We start from the raw sequence: 18,915 nt of genomic DNA, 5'->3' as shown, positions 1-18,915 counted from the left end.
CTGACTCGGCGAGTCCAATCACTTAACATGTGCCCGACACATGCTTAGACTCAACGAGTTGCAGCTCCTACTCGCCGAGTTCCTCTTTTCCAAACTACACTTTACCCCCACGAACTCTTGATTCTGACTTGGGATGTTACACAATTGATGTGTTCAATTAAGCTCAATGTCAAACAAATCAGAAATCAGGAAATAAACAGTTGGACATTGAGTATGACTCTATTCCATGTCTTTGTCCACATGATATCTTGAGAACAGAGGATTATATGATCCCTTATCTAAAGGACGCGTTATTAACTAGATAGAGTTTGATAACGACTTTTGAGAGCTACGATTGCTAATCGGATTTTGAAGTCGTACTTGCAGTTATAGTTATTAGACTTATCCAAGTGGGAGACTGTTGGATTAGGTGTCTAAGCCCATAACTATAATTTGTATGTACTTTACCGGATAGTAGTATGGTCATTTTGGATTGCCTTCACTATAGCAACTGGACATAATAAGTTTTGGAGAAAGAGGTTATTTAAATGGTTTATTAATATATTATAGGAATAATATATTAATTGAGAAATCATATTAATTAATTAGTATTAATCAGAAATTAATTTGGAATTAGTTTAGTGATCAAAAGAGATTGATTAAAAGAACGGGGACTGATTATGTAAATCGGTAATAGTTATAGTTTGGGCTAATGGATCCTATTGGTATAGGGTGGACGAAAATCTATGGGAAACCCATAGAGTTTTCGTCCAAGGCTTACCTTATGGGGATCCATGTATTGCTTAAGGCCTAAGCAAGGGAATTAGGGTTTCCAGTTGAAAACCCTAGCAACCTCAACTATAAAAGGAACCCCCAGCCTCATGAAATCGACCACTGCTTCCCTAGAAGAAACCCTAGCCGATTTCTGCCTCTTTCTCTTCTCCTCATTCTTTTGCTTGTGGTGTTTATAACTCCATTAAAGGTACAACGCATGACACACTTGTTGGGTTTTGAGCATTCTAACACTCCTAAGTGTACATGCAACCCTAAATACATTGGATCTATGTTTTCTCTATTATACATGCAAATATGAACTTTCCAAGGTATTCATCCTAACTAGCATAATAACATTGATTCATATGAATATCTCAAGTTAGAATTACATACCTCTTTGATGTAGAATGTCTTCATGAAGCTTGAGTGCCTAGTGCCCCAAGTGTGACACCTCAAATGGTTCACACAACACCAAATACACTTGAAATAACTTGAGAGAATATACACACTTCATGAAAATCGGCTAGCCCTTTCACTCACACATAGTCGCCTATTTTGTCAACAATAAGATGCTTATATAGTTAGTGACAATTAGGGTAAACCCTAATTGTCATGGCTTTCCATTTCCTTGGATCCATGGGTTCAAATATACCATGGAGCATCTTATGGGTTTTTAGCCCAACTTGACAATCCATGAAGCATTAACCCACTATACAAGTATGGATGATTTATACAATCAACCCGTATATTTAATTAGTCTTCTTTTGATCACTTAATTAATCCTAGATTAATTCTTGATAAATACTAATTAAATAATCTTATCAATATATTAGAACTTATAATATATTAACAAACCTTAAGTGTTATTTCTCTCATTATAGTCTATCCAAATGCATGATGCCATGCAACCCAAATGGACCATGCCGGGTCGAGTCAAGTTTTACCAATTATAGTTATGGACTTAGACATTAATCCAACATTCTCCCACTTGGATAAGTCTAAAACTATTATTGCAAGTATGACTTCAAGAACCGACTGGCAATCGTAGCTCTCAAAAGCTTCTGTCGAACTCTGACCTTGCCGACGATCTCTGACCTTTGTCAATGACTTGTCCATTAGATAAGGGATCATATATTCCTCCATTCTAGATATCATTTGGACCGAGACATGGATTATAAGCATTCTCTCTGTCCATTCGTTGTTTCCCGATTTCCGATTTATGACGACTGACTAATTGAACAAATCAAATCAGTCTAGGCCCGACCGAGCACTTACATTTGTCATCACCAAATCATCGAGGGGCCCACAAATATCGCTTTTATCCCGAAGGTAAAAGGAATGGATAAACTTCGACTCATATGGCTTGTTCTACTACTTGTTGAATCATACACAAAGGCATGTTTTATAACATCGAGTTACCAATGCGTTTTCGTGCAATCAATGTATAACCAACTCATAGGAACAACTCATATCTCTAGGTTTGAAGAATATAAGATATTATCGTCTCATGATCACTCGTGATAAAATCCATGAAATGATTCGAGTGAGCGTGGGTTGAATCCAATACTCAGAACTTATGAGCACTCATGAATGTTGTAGCACCTATTGGCTATGTCCCATACCTTGGACATCTACAAACCCAATTCATGACAGTCTTGCCTTAATACCTACTTCCAATGTATTATCGACTGTGGATGGTTTGAATAACTTAATCATTCAGGAAGAACAACCTAGTTATTCTGGAAGTCAAAACATGCAAAATGAAACACAAGAATAATTGAATCCAATATTGTCTCAGAACTTATGAATATAAATAAAGCACCTTTTATTTATCACCATATGATTACACATTATTCATTGCATATTGTTTCAGCTATCAACTTTATACTTGAATTAAAAACAATAGTAGTCCCATGCTCCAAGCATGTACACTATGTTTTTTTTCTAAACACTAGTCATGCCATACACCAAGTATGCAAACTAAGTTTGTCTATGATCTTTACTTTGTGAAAGAGATCAATTGAACATAATTCCAATGATTCTCATTTCACACTCCCAATTCCTTACTGCAAATGCAAGAATTCCAAATTCATGCCATTTACTGAAATCTGTTAGATTCTAAACTTATATGCATTGATCCTCTTGTAACGATTATGCACAAAGTCACAAAGACTTGACAACAAACATTACCGAGCATTCCAAAGGAGATCAAATCCATGGAAACATCCTTCTTGCATTAATTTTTTCTAATCTTACACAGATTGAATAATTTCTAACTTTGAAACATTTCCATATTCCATTTTGACTATCACTTCTGAACAAGATTTGCCTCCTTACAGATTATGTCAATATGGTCCTTCCAGAATTAACACTATACTTCCAACTGTCCTTGAGCAACCAATCTTTGGTAAACCTTAGATTGTCCTCGACAATTACTTAATCATTTTAGTCATATCCAAATTCTAGACCTTTTCCCTTCTTAATGCCCCAAACATTTGGAAAATTTTAGAAATGATGAATATTATAGCACATGCAATCGATCCTATATCTGAAGCATATGGGACACGATTCATGATGTCTCACATAAAGACATGATACTAGACCAGTCCTTTTGCTACAATATTTCTATTTGCCAAGTTCTCATAATTTCATATTATGAAAAGGGATGTCGTAATTATAATCAAATTTGAGAAAGCAAATAATAGATCCATATATAGAATTTCCTTATGTTGAGCCATTCCAACATGAAATTCATATATATATATATATATATATATATATATATATATATATATATCATTGACTAAATACGATCAAAACCTCAATCTAAGCTTTTAGATTTGAGATGAAGTATAATTTCTTCTCCCTTAATTATAGTAAAACAACTTTTCCCAATTTAAACCTTTTGTTTTCTATAATTAGCATTGCTAACTTGCGACCTTTATCATAATTATCATGCTCCTACTAACATGATGATTATTAGCATAACACTTATGCTCCCACTCGCTTTGACATGTACTCAGAAATCAGCTGATACTAGATTGCTTTGATAAAACTTTATCAAAATCATACACCTTGCCTTAGATAGCACACTTGTGTGTCTAAACAATTATGAAGAGGGATGCCGTAATCATAATGTTTAGACCTTTTTGCCATTTCTCACAAGTCCATGTTAGTGTGTCGGTTAACCACACACGCTCCACTAACGACTTTGAGAATGCAAATATCACAATTGCTATCTAGCTACAATCTACTTAGCGAAAGTGTTTCCTCACCATCATTTTCATGAATCAGAGAGAAACCTTATGACACTTAGATTTAATGGTGTATGTGTTCTTATCCATGTGAATTGTCAAAACCATAGTCACAAGACAAGGATAATGACAAACCCAAACTCATATGGACTGAACTCAATCTTAATTTCTTGCCATTTGGCAGCTCAAGGGCCTGCCATTGCTTCCAAGTTGTTGTGCAACCAATTAAGAAATCTGAGAACTCATATGCAAAGCCAACTTTAATTGGAATGGGAATAGAATATGTCAACACGATAGGTTATAAAGCTCAAGTCGTGTGCTAGTGAAGAACTTTAGGTTTTATTCTTGATTAGTTATTGAGACTTTCAAGACCTTTAAGACTCCCACTGTCCTCTTGACATATAATACTTTCTTGTCAGATATTCAAGAGATAGTGTGGATTCTAATCAAGACAAAAACTTCACACAATTGGCCTTAGTTGGTCTTTGTTTTATCCAAAACATCACAACTTACCAATTTCAAATGTACAAGAGTAGAAAACTTTTACTCTTACATTTGACAAGTGTTTTAAACCTTCTTTAAGACATGTCACTCAAGTTACAATCTTAGAGTATAACTCTAAGAATTGTTTTTGGAACGAAGTATGAATCATCTTATTGATTTAACAACTTCAACAATTCATAACTCCTCTTCTTAACTATCAGAATGCACTTAGAGGATGAATTGTGATAAGGTCTCAAAATCATTAAGATGGTCTTAAAACGTGATACTAAAGTACTCTCCCATCTTTTCAGATTTGTGAAACTTTTATCTTTCTGCCTAAGTTGATTCTTATTATTCGCTCTGCCATACATTGGGACCTTTTCCAATGTCTAAGAATTACACTTAAGCTTGTATGTATAACCATATTTACTGAGCTATAGTAAATTATGACGAATAGTCTTATCGATCTTTTGTGGTGGACTTAACCAGTGCACAAGAATGTGTACTCGATCCCTTAGTCCTTTACTTGACTCACACATCCATGTGAACAAGCAGTTAGTCTTAATTTTTCCAATGCTTGAAAGTTCTCATTCATCATGTTATACAACTTGCATGATTCCAAGTTTCTATCCAACTGAAACTTGGGCGATGAGAATCTTTCCTTATTTGGTAAATTAGACACTACCACAAATGAAAGAATCAAATTCATATTTCCAGTCTTGCTCTTAATGGAATCTTATAAGCAACAAAAATTTTCACAAATGCCATTGTAAGGATATTTTAAATCAAATACAATAAAAATTTTTCCTTTTATTTTAAAAACTTTGCGGAAAAAACTATCCTTAAAGTGCAAAAGCACATGAAAACTTTATTGTTATCTATTCCTAAACAATATATCATAACTCCTAAGAAGTAGCTCAAGAATCCGATCTTCAAACTATGCAATAGAAATCCATCTACGCGATCAAATTCAACATATTGTTTCTTTAAGTTTCTTCACTTTTCTTTGATTCTTAAACATCAACATGTGATCCAGTCACATCATGTATCAAGAATCTTAGAATAGAAACTTAGCAGAGTTAGATAGTGGATTTTACCTGAATTAGAGTCAAACTTATTGACTTTAACATCCTTAGGTAAAATTGGCAGCTTCGCAACTAGTGACCCTTCCTTTGGCAATAGATACCTATGGACTCTTGATAATGAGACTATCTCAGACTTAGCCTCTCTCTTTACCATTTGGTTAACCGAGTTGACTATGGCCGATCCCTTTCCATTGGGAAGAGAGAGCTTTACTAGATATCCAATGTTACATTGTCAATGTCCATTGAAAGTTTGGGAAGTTGATCTTCCAATCACTTTTGCTTTACCAATGTTCCAAATCATTGCTGATTTAGCAGCACCAAGCAAATAGATAAGATCATTAGGGGTCTTGTCATAGTCTATTTCATAGGTGTCCCAAAGGAACTCACTATGTGACTTAGAAAGTGATTGATCATCAACTTCCTCTAGACTTTGACACCCAACCTCCTGGCTTGTCAATATGTGACTACATCTCCAAGATGTGATCACACATAGACCTTTGTTTGCCAATAGGGCTTGAGTGACCTTAAAATTTTCAAGAACTTGTGGGTTAGTGAGAATAATTGGAGGAGGTGAAAGAAGTATGATTTCCATGGGACATCATCTTCATTTAGGAAAGTTTGTTTCAAGAGATTTGGGAAGATCATAAATGTCTAAACCAGACATCTTTTGGGAGATATTCAAGATAGTTGTTTAAAGTCCCTAATATAACATCCAATATGAAATATTAAGGCTAGGACCCAACACAATACTTTTATAACTTGGAAGAGGAACGCCGTAATCTAAGCTATAAAATATTTGAAGGTAGGTGAATGACGATTCACCAATTTCCACCAAGATAAATGAAATGTATTATTAGGTTTTAATTGGTTTTGAAACTCCTAGATTCTTTTGAGATTCATTGAACTTTTCAATGGCATGTTTCAATCTCGAGTGTGCCCTTCAGGTTTTGTGAAATGGGATGCCGAGGATCACAAAACAAGGTGTGAAGTAACCATGCAAATTACTTGGTACTCTTAAGTGTTTACCCCTCAACCGATGTGCCGGTTAACCACACATGCTCCATCAATACTATGATAAACATTAAGTTACCCTTTTCCTACCTTGTTAAATACGAGTTAGTGTGTCGGTTAACCACACACGCTCCACTAACCGACTTAAACAAAGTGCAAAGTGTAATTTCATGGATTAGCACCTTATTCACATTTTCCTAAGTAACTAAGATTGGGTATTAATAAGAGTTTAGTTACTTAGTATTTATCATTAATACTTTTAATGAAGGGAGAATTATAGTCCTTGTCCTACCCGTTCGGCTAACGACCCTCCACCAGTCAAGGAAGCGGTGGGTGAGAGTGGACACCCATTAAACTGCCATTTTATAGGAAGTAACCTTATACCCCCTTATAGATCGACTTCGTGAATGAGGTCTACTAATGGTAAGACTGATTTGCTCTTATACATATATATTATTAACTTATAATATTATAAAGTATAAGGGTTGAATTTTAACTTTTAAAATTCTAAGGGCTTAACTTGGAATTAAAGTATTCATAAGAGAAAACTTTTCAAATTCCAAAACTTGAGGGCAAGTTTTGAAAATATTCAAAACTAATTAATTCCATAACTTATGTGTTTAAAGTAATTTTAATTAAAAAACTCTTCAAGTTCCATAACTTGAGGACAAGTTATGGAAGACTTTAAACTATTAAAGAATGTAACTCTTCTTCTTTATAACTTATGGAACTAATTAAGGTTACACATTTTAATGATTTAATGAAGTGACTCTTGAACCTCCATAACTTGAGGACAAGTTATGGAGTCATAAAACCATTTAATGAGGACAAGACTCTTCATTTTGTAACCATTGCCAACTTTTATGAGTTTTAAGAAACTTTAATGTGACTTTTCATGTAACTTGAGGACAAGTTACACAAACACATTTTAGAATGAATTTTTAGATTAAAATGGATCAAAGACACATAATCAATCAACATTTTCTATTAATCTAAGCAACTCATATGATCAAGAAAATTGGAATCAAACTTTTTCATGTAATTAGCATAACACTTAAACTAATACAAAACATGAATCTATTGACAATTATCTTTGAAATTGGATTAGTATGAACATTACCACATCAAAAATAGGTTTACAAGTCCAAAAACAACTTTTGGTAATGTTCCTAGTCCAAATCCAGCCAAAAAACACGAAGATATGCATTCTGGTACCACTGTTGGGTTTTGAGCATTCTAACACTCCTAAGTGTACATGCAACCCTAAATACCTTGGATCTATGTTTTCTCTATTATACATGCAAATATGAACTTTCCAAGGTATTCATCCTAACTAGCATAATAACATTGATTCATATGAATATCTCAAGTTAGAATTACATACCTCTTTGATGTAGAATGTCTTCATGAAGCTTGAGTGCCTAGTGCCCCAAGTGTGACACCTCAAATGGTTCACACAACACCAAATACACTTGGAATAACTTGAGAGAATATACACACTTCATGAAAATCGGCTAGCCCTTTCACTCACACATAGTCGTCGATTTTGTCAACAATAAGATGCTTATATAGTTAGTGACAATTAGGGTAAACCCTAATTGTCATGGCTTTCCATTTCCTTGGATCCATGGGTTCAAATATACCATGGAGCATCTTATGGGTTTTTAGCCCAACTTGACAATCCATGAAACATTAACCCACTATACAAGTATGGATGATTTATACAATCAACCCATATATTTAATTAGTCTTCTTTTGATCAATTAATTAATCCTAGATTAATTCTTGATAAATTCTAATTAAATAATCTTATTAATATATTAGAACTTATAATATATTAACAAACCTTAAGTGTTATTTCTCTCATTATAGTCTATCCAAATGCATGATGCCATGCAACCCAAATGGACCATGCCGGGTCGTGTCAAGTCTTACCAATTATAGTTATGGACTTAGACATTAATCCAACAACACTAAGCTCTTGAAGGTCAATATCTACAATCAATAAGAAAAGGTATTCTTCTATCTATGTTTAGTTATCAATTTCGAAAATTGCATGCTAGATTAGGGTTTTGCTTTGGATAATTAGTTTACATGTATAACTTGAGAAAAATCTAAATCCAAAGCATTAGGGTTGCATGTGCACCATAGGAATGTTGTTGTGCTTAAAACCCATCAATGTTAAGCTAGATGAGGCTTGATATCGTCGACTCGAGTTGATGGTTTATCTTGTCTTCAGGATTTAGGTGAGTTTTCTCACTATACTATATAAAATGCTAGCTGTATTTGTGACTCTTGCATTATGTGTTGGGCTGGGTCCATTGGTATGCGTGTAGGGTTGGGCCCATTGGCATGTTGGGTTGTGCCTGTTCATATGTTGGGCTAGGCCCATTTGTATGTTGGGATGGGCCCATTTGTATGTTGGGTTGGCCCCATTGGTATGGTGAGTTGGGCCCGTTATTATGGGTTGGGCCCAATACGAGGGCTTGACCCATTGATATGTGTGGTATGTGATATTTTGGGGAACTCACTAAGCTTTGTGCTTATGGTTTGTGGTTTAACATTTTTTAGGTACTTCCAGTTTCAAAGGGAAGAGCCCGATTGACTGCACAACATCCCCTGATGGCTTTTCTACATTGGTTATATTTGTTTTACTATGATGTTTAAGAAATATAATTCACTCTTTTGGTTTTGGAACATATTATTGTGTGGGATTAATGGTTTAAAAATAAAAAGTTCTATCAAAATTTTTGGGACATCACATATATGGATTCAATGGTAAGGTTGACAAAGAGCTTCTGTAGTGAGACTCTTAATATGTCTAGCTTAACAGAACTATTAGTTATGTGAGACTAGCTTAACAACTTACGAGGTTAAATTGTTTAATAATTGTGTTGTGAAGTTTTATTAGTTTGGAAACAAATGGTTACCGAGTTTAGTTACTAGTCAAGTAATTGATCAATATGGTTGATATAATGGTGAGTTTAGACAAATTCGAACGAACTTGATATATTGTCCAAATAGGTCTGTACAAGTAATGAGTTGTAATGTGTAAAATATAATTTATAATATAAACTTGAAATACAAATCTAGTTATAAATTATAAAACCAAACAAACCAAACTGAGACTATTAACACCAAGCAGTGAACCCAATCATGAATAATATAACTTAGGTAAGTAAGAGTGTCGAACACATGAGAAACAAAGATGCACTCCTATTATAATACCTAATTGTTCATCAACTTCAAAAGAAAGCATATAAAGGGGATTTTATGATAAGCGTCACTCAAATAAATAAGTAAATAAATAAGCATGACATACAATATGGAAAAGAGATTTGATTGTACTCATATTTGGATTTAATCATTCCTTATTCTTTGAATGACTTCTATTATGTGCAATGTATATTGGTATGTTGTTTATCGATTCCTAAAATGATTAGGTCAATTACTAACATCCTTAATCATATGTTTCTAAGTTATCAACCAATATTGATAACTTTCCTAGATCAATTCTAGTAATTCGTATTATACAGGACTTAATTGATATGATCGATCCCATCGCTAACGGTTAACCTTTCAAATTGTCCATGTCATTAATGCAATCATGAACATTAAATCAATATGCATATATCTAACCTAAGGATCCCTTCTCAACTTCCTACCTTATTAATGCAAATTCCAATTGCTCTAATGTTAGCAAAACAATATGATACAAGAAATATAATCCAAAATCAATATCTATAACACCCACTCTAGACGACCTTAAGAAATGACGTTTTTACCGTAAATCCATTTCAAATTGGGTCCATTTGTATCTAGGCCTGGCAATGGAGCGAGTTTTGACCCTGATCCGATCCAAACCCTTAAGAATTATATGGGTTTGGAGCATAGTTTTTGATTCGTTTACCCGTTAACGACCCGTACCCGCTAACCCTTTTATTAAAAGGGTCGGGTATGGATCATCACTGATCCGCTCCGTTTATAACCCGCCCCTTATAATTTTTGAATTATTGGTTTATATTTTATATTTCTTAAAGTTTAATTTTAATTTCAATCGAAAGTCCAAAAGGAAATGCCAAAGTCCAAACTGTTTATACATAAGAATGGAGGAGTCGACTTCTAGACTTCCAGTCTTCTACTAAGAATTATGATGACGTTTCATTTATATTTCATCAAGCAATCATCATATTTAATTCATAAATCAATAAATGCATTCATCAACCGAAAGAAAGTTTGTCATTGCTATTCTCTATCACTACAATTGACAGTAAAAAAAAATCAGTAGTTACTACAATAGATATTTTTAATTCCAATTGGAAGTCCTCGAGTACGTAATGTGTTTTCTAAATCAACATTTTTTTTATTTAAGAAATATTATTTTATGAATTAAGTAATATGTGTTTGATAATTCAAAAAGCCTATGGGTTACAGGGCGGGTTTGGATATCCGTTGATCCGGTGGATAAGGGTATGAATTTGATTATTCAAAACCCTGCGGGTTACGGAGCGGGTTTGGATCAGATTTTGAAATTTGTTAAAAATGTTTGGATCAAGGTCGATTCGACCCAAACCCGCTCTATTGCCATGTCTACATTTGTATTGTATCCCATATCTTGCGTAGCATGATGAGAAACATGAATTTATTTATTATTTATTATTATTATTATTATTATTATTATTATTATTTTATTTTACAATTCAATTTCGTAGTGGACACATTAGAAACTGTATATCTATTTAATTATTTTTGGTTATTCTTTTAAAAAATAAAAAAATGATTATATTAATCATTTTCTATTTTCTATTAAAATAGTGAAAGTAAACAGTGGAGGAGTTAATTAGAGGATATGTTATTCATTTTACAAACTAAAGAACAATTAAAGCAATTTTGTGATCCCCAATTTGATTTGAATTTTTCGATCCGCCCAAACCCCTTTCAAACGGCTACAGCTTTCTGTCTCTCTCTCCGTCTCTCTCTTTACAGTGTCTGTACTGTGTGTGTCTCTCATAATTTCTCGCTACTTTGTCTGTCGGAACCCTAAATCTCCTTCACTATCTCGATCGCTACTCTGAACAAGGATTTTGCAAAGATGAAGCGTTTTATTCAACCAAGAAGCCCCATCTTGAGAGAGAATTCTGTGGATACACCTCCATCAAACCCTACTTCGACAAAGCAGAGTAAATCTTCTAGTCGAAAACATAAATCCCCCAAAGAAAATGCTCCACCTTCTGACCCCAACGCCATTCCAGATTCGTATCCTTCTCCATCGTTTACTGGTAAACCATCTCCCGGTGCTTCCAGTAAATTGAAATCTCCACTGCCACCCAGACCTCCTCCGTCTAATTCTCACAAGCGGAAGCTTAGTAATGATTTTCTTCTTGAAAATGGTGTTGCTGGATCTTCGGATACTGGGGTCAAGGTATATTTATAAGAGACGATCTTATCTTTCCGAACTGTAAATTGCTGAGTTCTTCAAGAAATTGTACAAGAAAGCCGGTCTTAACATGTAGGAATATATCTAATTTTGTTGTGATCCGGATCAATTTAGGTTATTGTGCGAATGAGGCCACCAAATACGAATGAAGAAGAGGGGGAAGTTATAGTACAGAAGACATCTGGTGATTCTTTGTCAATTCTTGGGCAGACATTTACTTTTGATTCTGTAGCCGATGCATCCTCAACTCAGGCACGTTTTGTGTATATTTTGATATGAAATGCATCTAGATTTTAACACTGATGAAATGATTATTGTGTTTCTGTTGAATTCAATTTGTCTTTTTCAGGTAGATATATTCCAGTTCGTAGGAGCTCCCCTTGTTGAAAATTGTATTGCTGGATTTAATAGTTCTGTGTTTGCATATGGGCAGGTATAGTTTATCTTCCTTTTGACTATAAATGTATCAACTTTCTTTCTTTCATTATTCATGGCTATTTATATTAATACACACCACAAATAAAATTTGAGTAGACTGGGAGTGGAAAGACCTACACAATATGGGGTCCATCCAATGCATTGTTGGAAGAGGAGTTATCTAGTGATCAACAAGGATTGACACCTCGTGTGTTTGAAAGACTATTTTTTCGCATGAATGAGGTGAGATTGTATGTTAAGTCTATATTGATATTTACCTTGATGTTCACTTAAATCTGTCCTCATGCATTAAAGGAAATTTTGTATAGGAACAAAATAAACATGCTGACAAGCAACTCATGTATCAATGCCGCTGTTCTTTTCTTGAGGTAACATGATAATTTATTTATCATGGACAATTGAACTTCTGTTGTTACAAGTATCTTAAATCTTAATTCTGGGAAACTGTATTGACAGATCTATAATGAACAAATTACTGATTTGTTGGATCCAGTTCAAAGAAACCTTCAAATAAGAGAAGATACTAAAACAGGTGTATATGTTGAAAATTTAACAGAGGAGTCCGTTTGCAGTCTAAAAGATGTGACAAAACTTCTGAAAAAGGTTTGGATACTTTACTCTTGCTTAATGAAAGGTTTCCATTATAATGAGTGCCACAACCATCAGTAATCGATCATATCAAGATTCTTCATTTGTCTCTGGTTTATGCTTTTCTTAATACGATAGTTGTATGCAGGGGTTGTCAAATAGAAGGACAGGAGCTACAAGTATAAATATGGAGAGTTCACGCTCTCACAGTGTGTTCACTTGTGTTGTTGAATCACGATGCAAGGTAATAATAGATGGTGAAAAATTTCAAGTTATTTGCTTTTGTGGTGTCCTATATAGTAATTTTGTCTTGTGTTTTCATATCCACAATTCAAAATTTATAGAGCAAAGATGGCTTGAGTTCCCTCAAAACAAGTCGAATAAATCTTGTTGACCTTGCTGGATCCGAGAGACAAAAGTCAACAGGTGCAGCTGGAGAACGCTTAAAAGAAGCTGGGAATATTAATCGTTCACTTTCACAACTCGGGTATGACATATGATTTATATTATGTTTTTGTTGATTTCATTTCTGTTGATCTATTCTAATATTCATTTATGTTTGACAATTTCAGAAACTTGATTAACATTCTAGCAGAGGTTTCCCAAACAGGAAAGCAAAGGCACATTCCATATAGAGATTCCAAGCTGACATTTTTGTTGCAGGAATCTCTTGGTGGAAATGCAAAACTTGCCATGGTCTGTGCCATTTCACCTTCAGAAAGGTAACAATAACATGAAAAATTCTTTTTGATCCTTTTATTTCTGTGTGTTTGTTTTTAAACCTTTTATAATATAATGAAACAGCTGTAAGAGTGAGACTTTTAGTACATTGAGATTTGCAAAACGTGCAAAAGCTATCAAGAACAAGGCAGTTGTTAATGAACAAATGCAGGAGGATGTGAACACACTACGTGAAGTGATTCGACAACTAAAGGTACATTTTCCATTTTTTTTTAATTCAAGTTTATGATACAGCAGCTACTGATTGGAATTATTGATATATAACAGGATGAACTAATACGCATGAAGGAAAACAACAATTCACCTGATCCAAATACAGGTTGGAATGCACGTAGAAGTTTGAATCTTCTGAAATACAGCTTAAATCGTCCTATGATGATGCTACCTCATATGGAAGATGACGAGGATGAAGAAATGGAAATTGTTGAGGAAGCTGAACAAGTTCTTTTGGAAGCCACTGAAGCATGCAAAAATATGGAAACAGGTAGATGTCATCATGTGAAAATTGAAATCCAGTTTTCAACCTTTCTTTATTGTTTACACTTTTAATCCATCTCCATGAAACTAAATCAAGTCAAATTCATAAACAGGTCTTACAGAAGAGACTTCTGAACAAGTTGACAAGTCTGAATTAGTTACAACTGCTGATGATAATGAAGAAAATGACACATTTACCACTCCTACCCTTACAATACTACCATCTGAAGTATCCCCAATCCTCAAGTGTCCAACTCCAAGTGTTTCACCAACAGTTACTAGTAGCAGCAGGAAAAGTTTAAGGACTTCTTCAACATTTACTGCTTCCCAAAATGCCCTTGCAAACAATATTTCTGAATCTATCATGCTTTCACATAAACAGAGTAGTGCTTTTGGACAAACGGATCGTTTGGCTGCTAGTCTGCATCATGGGCTTGAAGTTTTAGATAAAAATAGAAAAAGTTTTGCTTTAGGGCGTTCATCATTCAGGTTTCCATGTAAACCAGTTCAAAAAGATGTTGGTGTTCAAACTTTTTCTCTAGAGAATGTGTTATCTGACGAGATAGAGAAATCCATGGAGTATTTGTGCAACAATTGCAAGAGTAAAACATCTGAATTAGTAGAAGATAAAGATACACATGAACATGATACTTCAAATCTGCAGTTGGTTCCTTTTGATGCGCCACAATTGGTTGAAAAATCCAAGCAGCTAGTTCCAAAAGTAATATTTTTTAACAGAAAAAAATTATTTATTCATTTTATTTTGAGATTAATTCATGTGTAACATTCTTGTAGGTAGTGGAAAAAGTCTTGGCTGGAGCTATAAGGAGAGAAATGGTGTTAGAAGAATTCTGCACTAGACAACACAATGAAATTATGCAACTTAATCGTCTGGTATTATGCTTGTTTTCAGTTCCCTCAATGTTGATATGAAATTACTTTTTTACCCTTTAACCATTTTCATACCATCACAGGTGGAACAGTATAAACATGAACGTGAGTGCAATTCGATTATTGGGCAACTGCAAGAAGACAAAATCGCCCGTCTTGAGAACTTAATGGATGGTGTTTTGTCTGCTGAGGAGTTTGTAAATGAAGAATTGACATCTTTAGCAAATGAACATCAAGTATGCATACATACGCCTTCCAGATTTTCTCAACTTTCTATGGTTCTTTCATTTTTACTATTTTAAAATTTTCATGCTTCTTTTTTTACATGTAATACAGACTCTGAAGGAAAAATACGAGAATCATCCGGAAACTCTAAGGAAAGAAATTGAGTTGAAAAGAATACAAGATGAATTGGAACGTTACAGGAGCTTCTTTGATATGGGAGAGAGGGATGTTTTAATGGAAGAGATTCAAGATTTAAGGAGTCAACTTCAATCTTATGTAGATTCTTCACCAAAATTCTCTAAAACACAAACTCCTGTTTTACAAATAACATATCCATCTGAAACCAATGAATCCCCTTCTTTATCCACAATCCCAGAGTCAACCGATGAACAGAGATTTGAATCAGAGAGAATCCGATTCAATGAAGAAGAGAACAAATGGATTTCTCTTACACAAGAGTTGAAAAGTCAACTAGAAGCCAACCGATTGCTTGCTGAAAAGCAAAAACAAGAACTTGAAACAGAGAGAAAATGTTCACAAGAGCTTAAAGAAGCAATGCAAATGGCAATGGAGGGTCATGCAAGAATGCTTGAACAGTATGCTGATTTAGAGGAGAGACATATGAACATGCTAATAAGGCAACGAAGAATTCAAGATGGAATTGAAGATGTGAAGAAAGCAGCTACAAAAGCTGGAGTAAGGGGTAATGAATCAAAATTTATAAATGCCCTTGCTGCTGAAATTTCAACCATAAAGGTGGAAAGAGAAAGGGAGAGAGGGCGTTTTAGGGATGAAATTAAAGGGCTTCAAGAACAATTGAGAGATACTGCTGATGCTGTACAAGCTGCTGGTGAATTACTTGTGAGACTCAAAGAAGCAGAAGAAGCTGTTGCTTTTTCAGAGGTCAGTTTCTATTTATTTATTTATTTATTTTTTTTTTAACAAAAACAAAAATTTTAATTTTATCAATTATAAATGAGGCTATGTGATTACTTAACTTCACTAAGTATATCTATTTATAATCTAATTGAAATCATGAAGTTCATAAACTGACATATTCTAACATATGTAGGCACGTGCTAGAGATGCAGAAGAAGAAACACAGAATGCCTACAAACACATTGAAAAACTCAAGAAAAAACACAAGAATGATACACCAATATACAATCTACAGGAGTCAAACATCAAAGTTGACCAACAACAACAACAAAAACAAAAACCCAGAGATGAGTTTGACCAATTCTATAATGTGGAAAAAGAAGAGTTGACCACATTACCAGAGTTCTCTGGATACGATAGATGCAACATATAAGTACAAAAATTTGTTATCAACATTTATTTTGTACAATACATAAATTCTTTTTTCAAGCATAATATTCCGTTTGAAATATTTAACCACAATAATGTCTACTCTTTTTTCAAGCCTCCATTGAGTTTGTAGGGTCTTTGTTGTAGAAAGACAAAGGGTGGTTAGATCTCATAATTGAAAAAAGAAATGGCAATGTAGTTTGATAACAATGTGGGATCATTTTGTCAATTGGATAGGGGGCAAAATTAAAAAAAAAAAAAAGAAAAAGCATAATTTAGACATGGAGTTGACAAGTACCATTCTTTGGAGCCCCCTGAATATTGTTGTATGGTGAGTGTAGATTTTATGTGAGTAGAGACCATTAAACAAGTAGCTTGTGGTATTGTCTTCTTTGAAATGTATATCTCCCCTACTTGTGGACCACTTAAGGGTATATCATATATCATATATATATGTAAAATATTTAATGGACCAAAAGATAGGAACACAACAAAGTAGATAACATTCCTTGCCTAGCCTTACATTATCTAATGAAGAGATAGATAATAATCGACATTCATTTCTTTATTATATTTTTCTTTATAGCAAGATTGGGATGTTTAAAAAGAACATCAAGACAAGGAATGGGCCATGATGGTGACATCAAGAAAGTAATGTGTCTAGGATTGATGATAGTTATATTGCACCAAAGATGATTTTGATTTTGATTTTCATTTTGTATTGTCAAAACTAAATTGGTATTGGAAATTATGGTACGACATGTTCATGATAAGAACAAGGTAAACAGGTACCGTTTATGTGATTTAACGGTTTTTAAGACTTTGTTTTGTGAATTTTGTACTGTGTATTGAAAATGAAGGCATCATTTGTTGGAAAAGAATCGAATCTTGGAATGGACAAATCGAAAAAGTCTTAACTTGCTGTGTAACAAATTTTTTATATGCTAGAGAGTGCTTGATTCACAAAATGTTTTTTATTGATATATATTATAATATGACAAAAAAATTTAAATTCAAGTGTTCGGATATGAAGAAATTTTATTGTGTCTGTGTGTTTTGCTAGCTAAAGATAGAACCAAATTCAATAATAATAATTGGATAATTTTAAATTCACTTGGGTTGTTTCCTTGTTTTTTCATTTATTAAGTTTTTGCATGAATAAAATGGACCCAATGAAGTATGTATTGATAAAATATTGTACTTACCGAAAGAGCTTGATAATATATATATATATATATATATATATATATATATATATATATATATATATATATATATATATAGAGAGAGAGAGAGAGAGAGAGAGAGAGAGAGAGAGGTTTAAATAAGGACAAAAAAGGTTAAGAACCGTAAGAACCTCTAACTTTAGATATTTATAAAGGGTTTAGGGTAACCCTAAACCCTAAACCCTAACCCCTAAACCCTAAACCCTTTATAAACACCCTAAACCCTAAACCCTTTATAAACATCTAAAATTAGAGGTTCTTACGATTCTTAACCTTTTTTGGTTCTCATTTGAACCTTTACCTATATAGAGGAGGGTTCAATTGAGAAAAAAAGGTTGAGAATGAGGGAATCATTATCAACCACTCATTTATTTTTGCCGCAAAGCCTCCGTCGTACCAGTAAAAATGGGAAAGAAATAGATATGTGTTTTCCAACAAAACATGTTTCCTTAAACTATGCTAATCATTACCTTAATATATACAAAAACATAGTTTTTTTGTTTTTTTTTTTTTAATTTTTAAGAAGCTATTTTTATTGAAAAATGATTTTAAATATACCAAAATTCATGATTTTTTTATTCTCTACAAATAGACATCCATATTGATATAGTTTTAAGATAAAATAAAAAATTTGTTTTTTTTTTTTTTTTTTTTTTTTTTTTTTTTTTTTTATATATTTTCGGCTATCGTTATTCATAAGTGAATAAAAATGAATCAGATTTTTACTACAGTACATTCGTTATTCAGTTATGAATAAAAACTATGATTACTTTTTTTTTTTCATTCATATATGAATATAACATATAATAAACATAGTATATTCATATTTAAATATTATACGATACATTCACTTATGAATATTACATAGTGTATTCACTTGTGAATATCAGATGATATATTCACTTATGAATATTAGATAATATTTTCATATATGAATATTACATAGTATTACATTGTATATCACATGTGAATATTACATAGTATATTCATTTATGAAT

The 18,915-nt window shown here is 33.4% G+C and overlaps 1 protein-coding gene across 2 annotated transcripts; it reads left to right on the top strand.

Moving 5' to 3' along the window:
* Nucleotides 1-11,484: 11,484 nt before the first annotated feature.
* On the top strand, nucleotides 11,485-16,810 carry LOC111884464 (kinesin-like protein KIN-12B). 2 transcript variants are annotated; one of them, XM_052764673.1, is made up of 16 exons: nucleotides 11,485-12,008; nucleotides 12,138-12,279; nucleotides 12,377-12,456; nucleotides 12,558-12,683; nucleotides 12,770-12,829; nucleotides 12,918-13,064; nucleotides 13,198-13,293; nucleotides 13,394-13,536; nucleotides 13,622-13,771; nucleotides 13,854-13,983; nucleotides 14,058-14,274; nucleotides 14,381-14,988; nucleotides 15,063-15,161; nucleotides 15,242-15,394; nucleotides 15,495-16,286; nucleotides 16,456-16,810. In XM_052764673.1, the coding sequence occupies exons 1-16, from the start codon at nucleotides 11,679-11,681 to the stop codon at nucleotides 16,693-16,695; spliced, it is 3,513 nt and encodes a 1,170-aa protein (XP_052620633.1). In that variant the 5' UTR covers nucleotides 11,485-11,678; the 3' UTR covers nucleotides 16,696-16,810. The 2 variants fall into 2 exon arrangements, with proteins under 2 accessions (XP_052620633.1, XP_023736585.1); XM_023880817.3 differs by having other exon boundaries at nucleotides 11,486-12,008; nucleotides 12,138-12,275; nucleotides 12,373-12,456.
* Nucleotides 16,811-18,915: the final 2,105 nt, after the last annotated feature.

Source organism: Lactuca sativa, chromosome 6, assembly GCF_002870075.4.
Source record: "Lactuca sativa cultivar Salinas chromosome 6, Lsat_Salinas_v11, whole genome shotgun sequence".
Lineage (NCBI taxonomy): Eukaryota > Viridiplantae > Streptophyta > Magnoliopsida > Asterales > Asteraceae > Lactuca > Lactuca sativa.
This window is presented reverse-complemented; position numbering and strand designations above follow the sequence as displayed.

Excerpts from the sequence above, each read along its gene's own strand:
- LOC111884464 (XM_052764673.1), top strand. The coding sequence starts at position 11,679 with ATGAAGCGTTTTATTCAACCAAGAAGCCCCATCTTGAGAGAGAATTCT. Across the intron at positions 12,009-12,137 it reads CTTCGGATACTGGGGTCAAG|GTTATTGTGCGAATGAGGCC; the intron begins GTATATTTATAA and ends GGATCAATTTAG. Across the intron at positions 13,537-13,621 it reads CGTTCACTTTCACAACTCGG|AAACTTGATTAACATTCTAG; the intron begins GTATGACATATG and ends TGACAATTTCAG.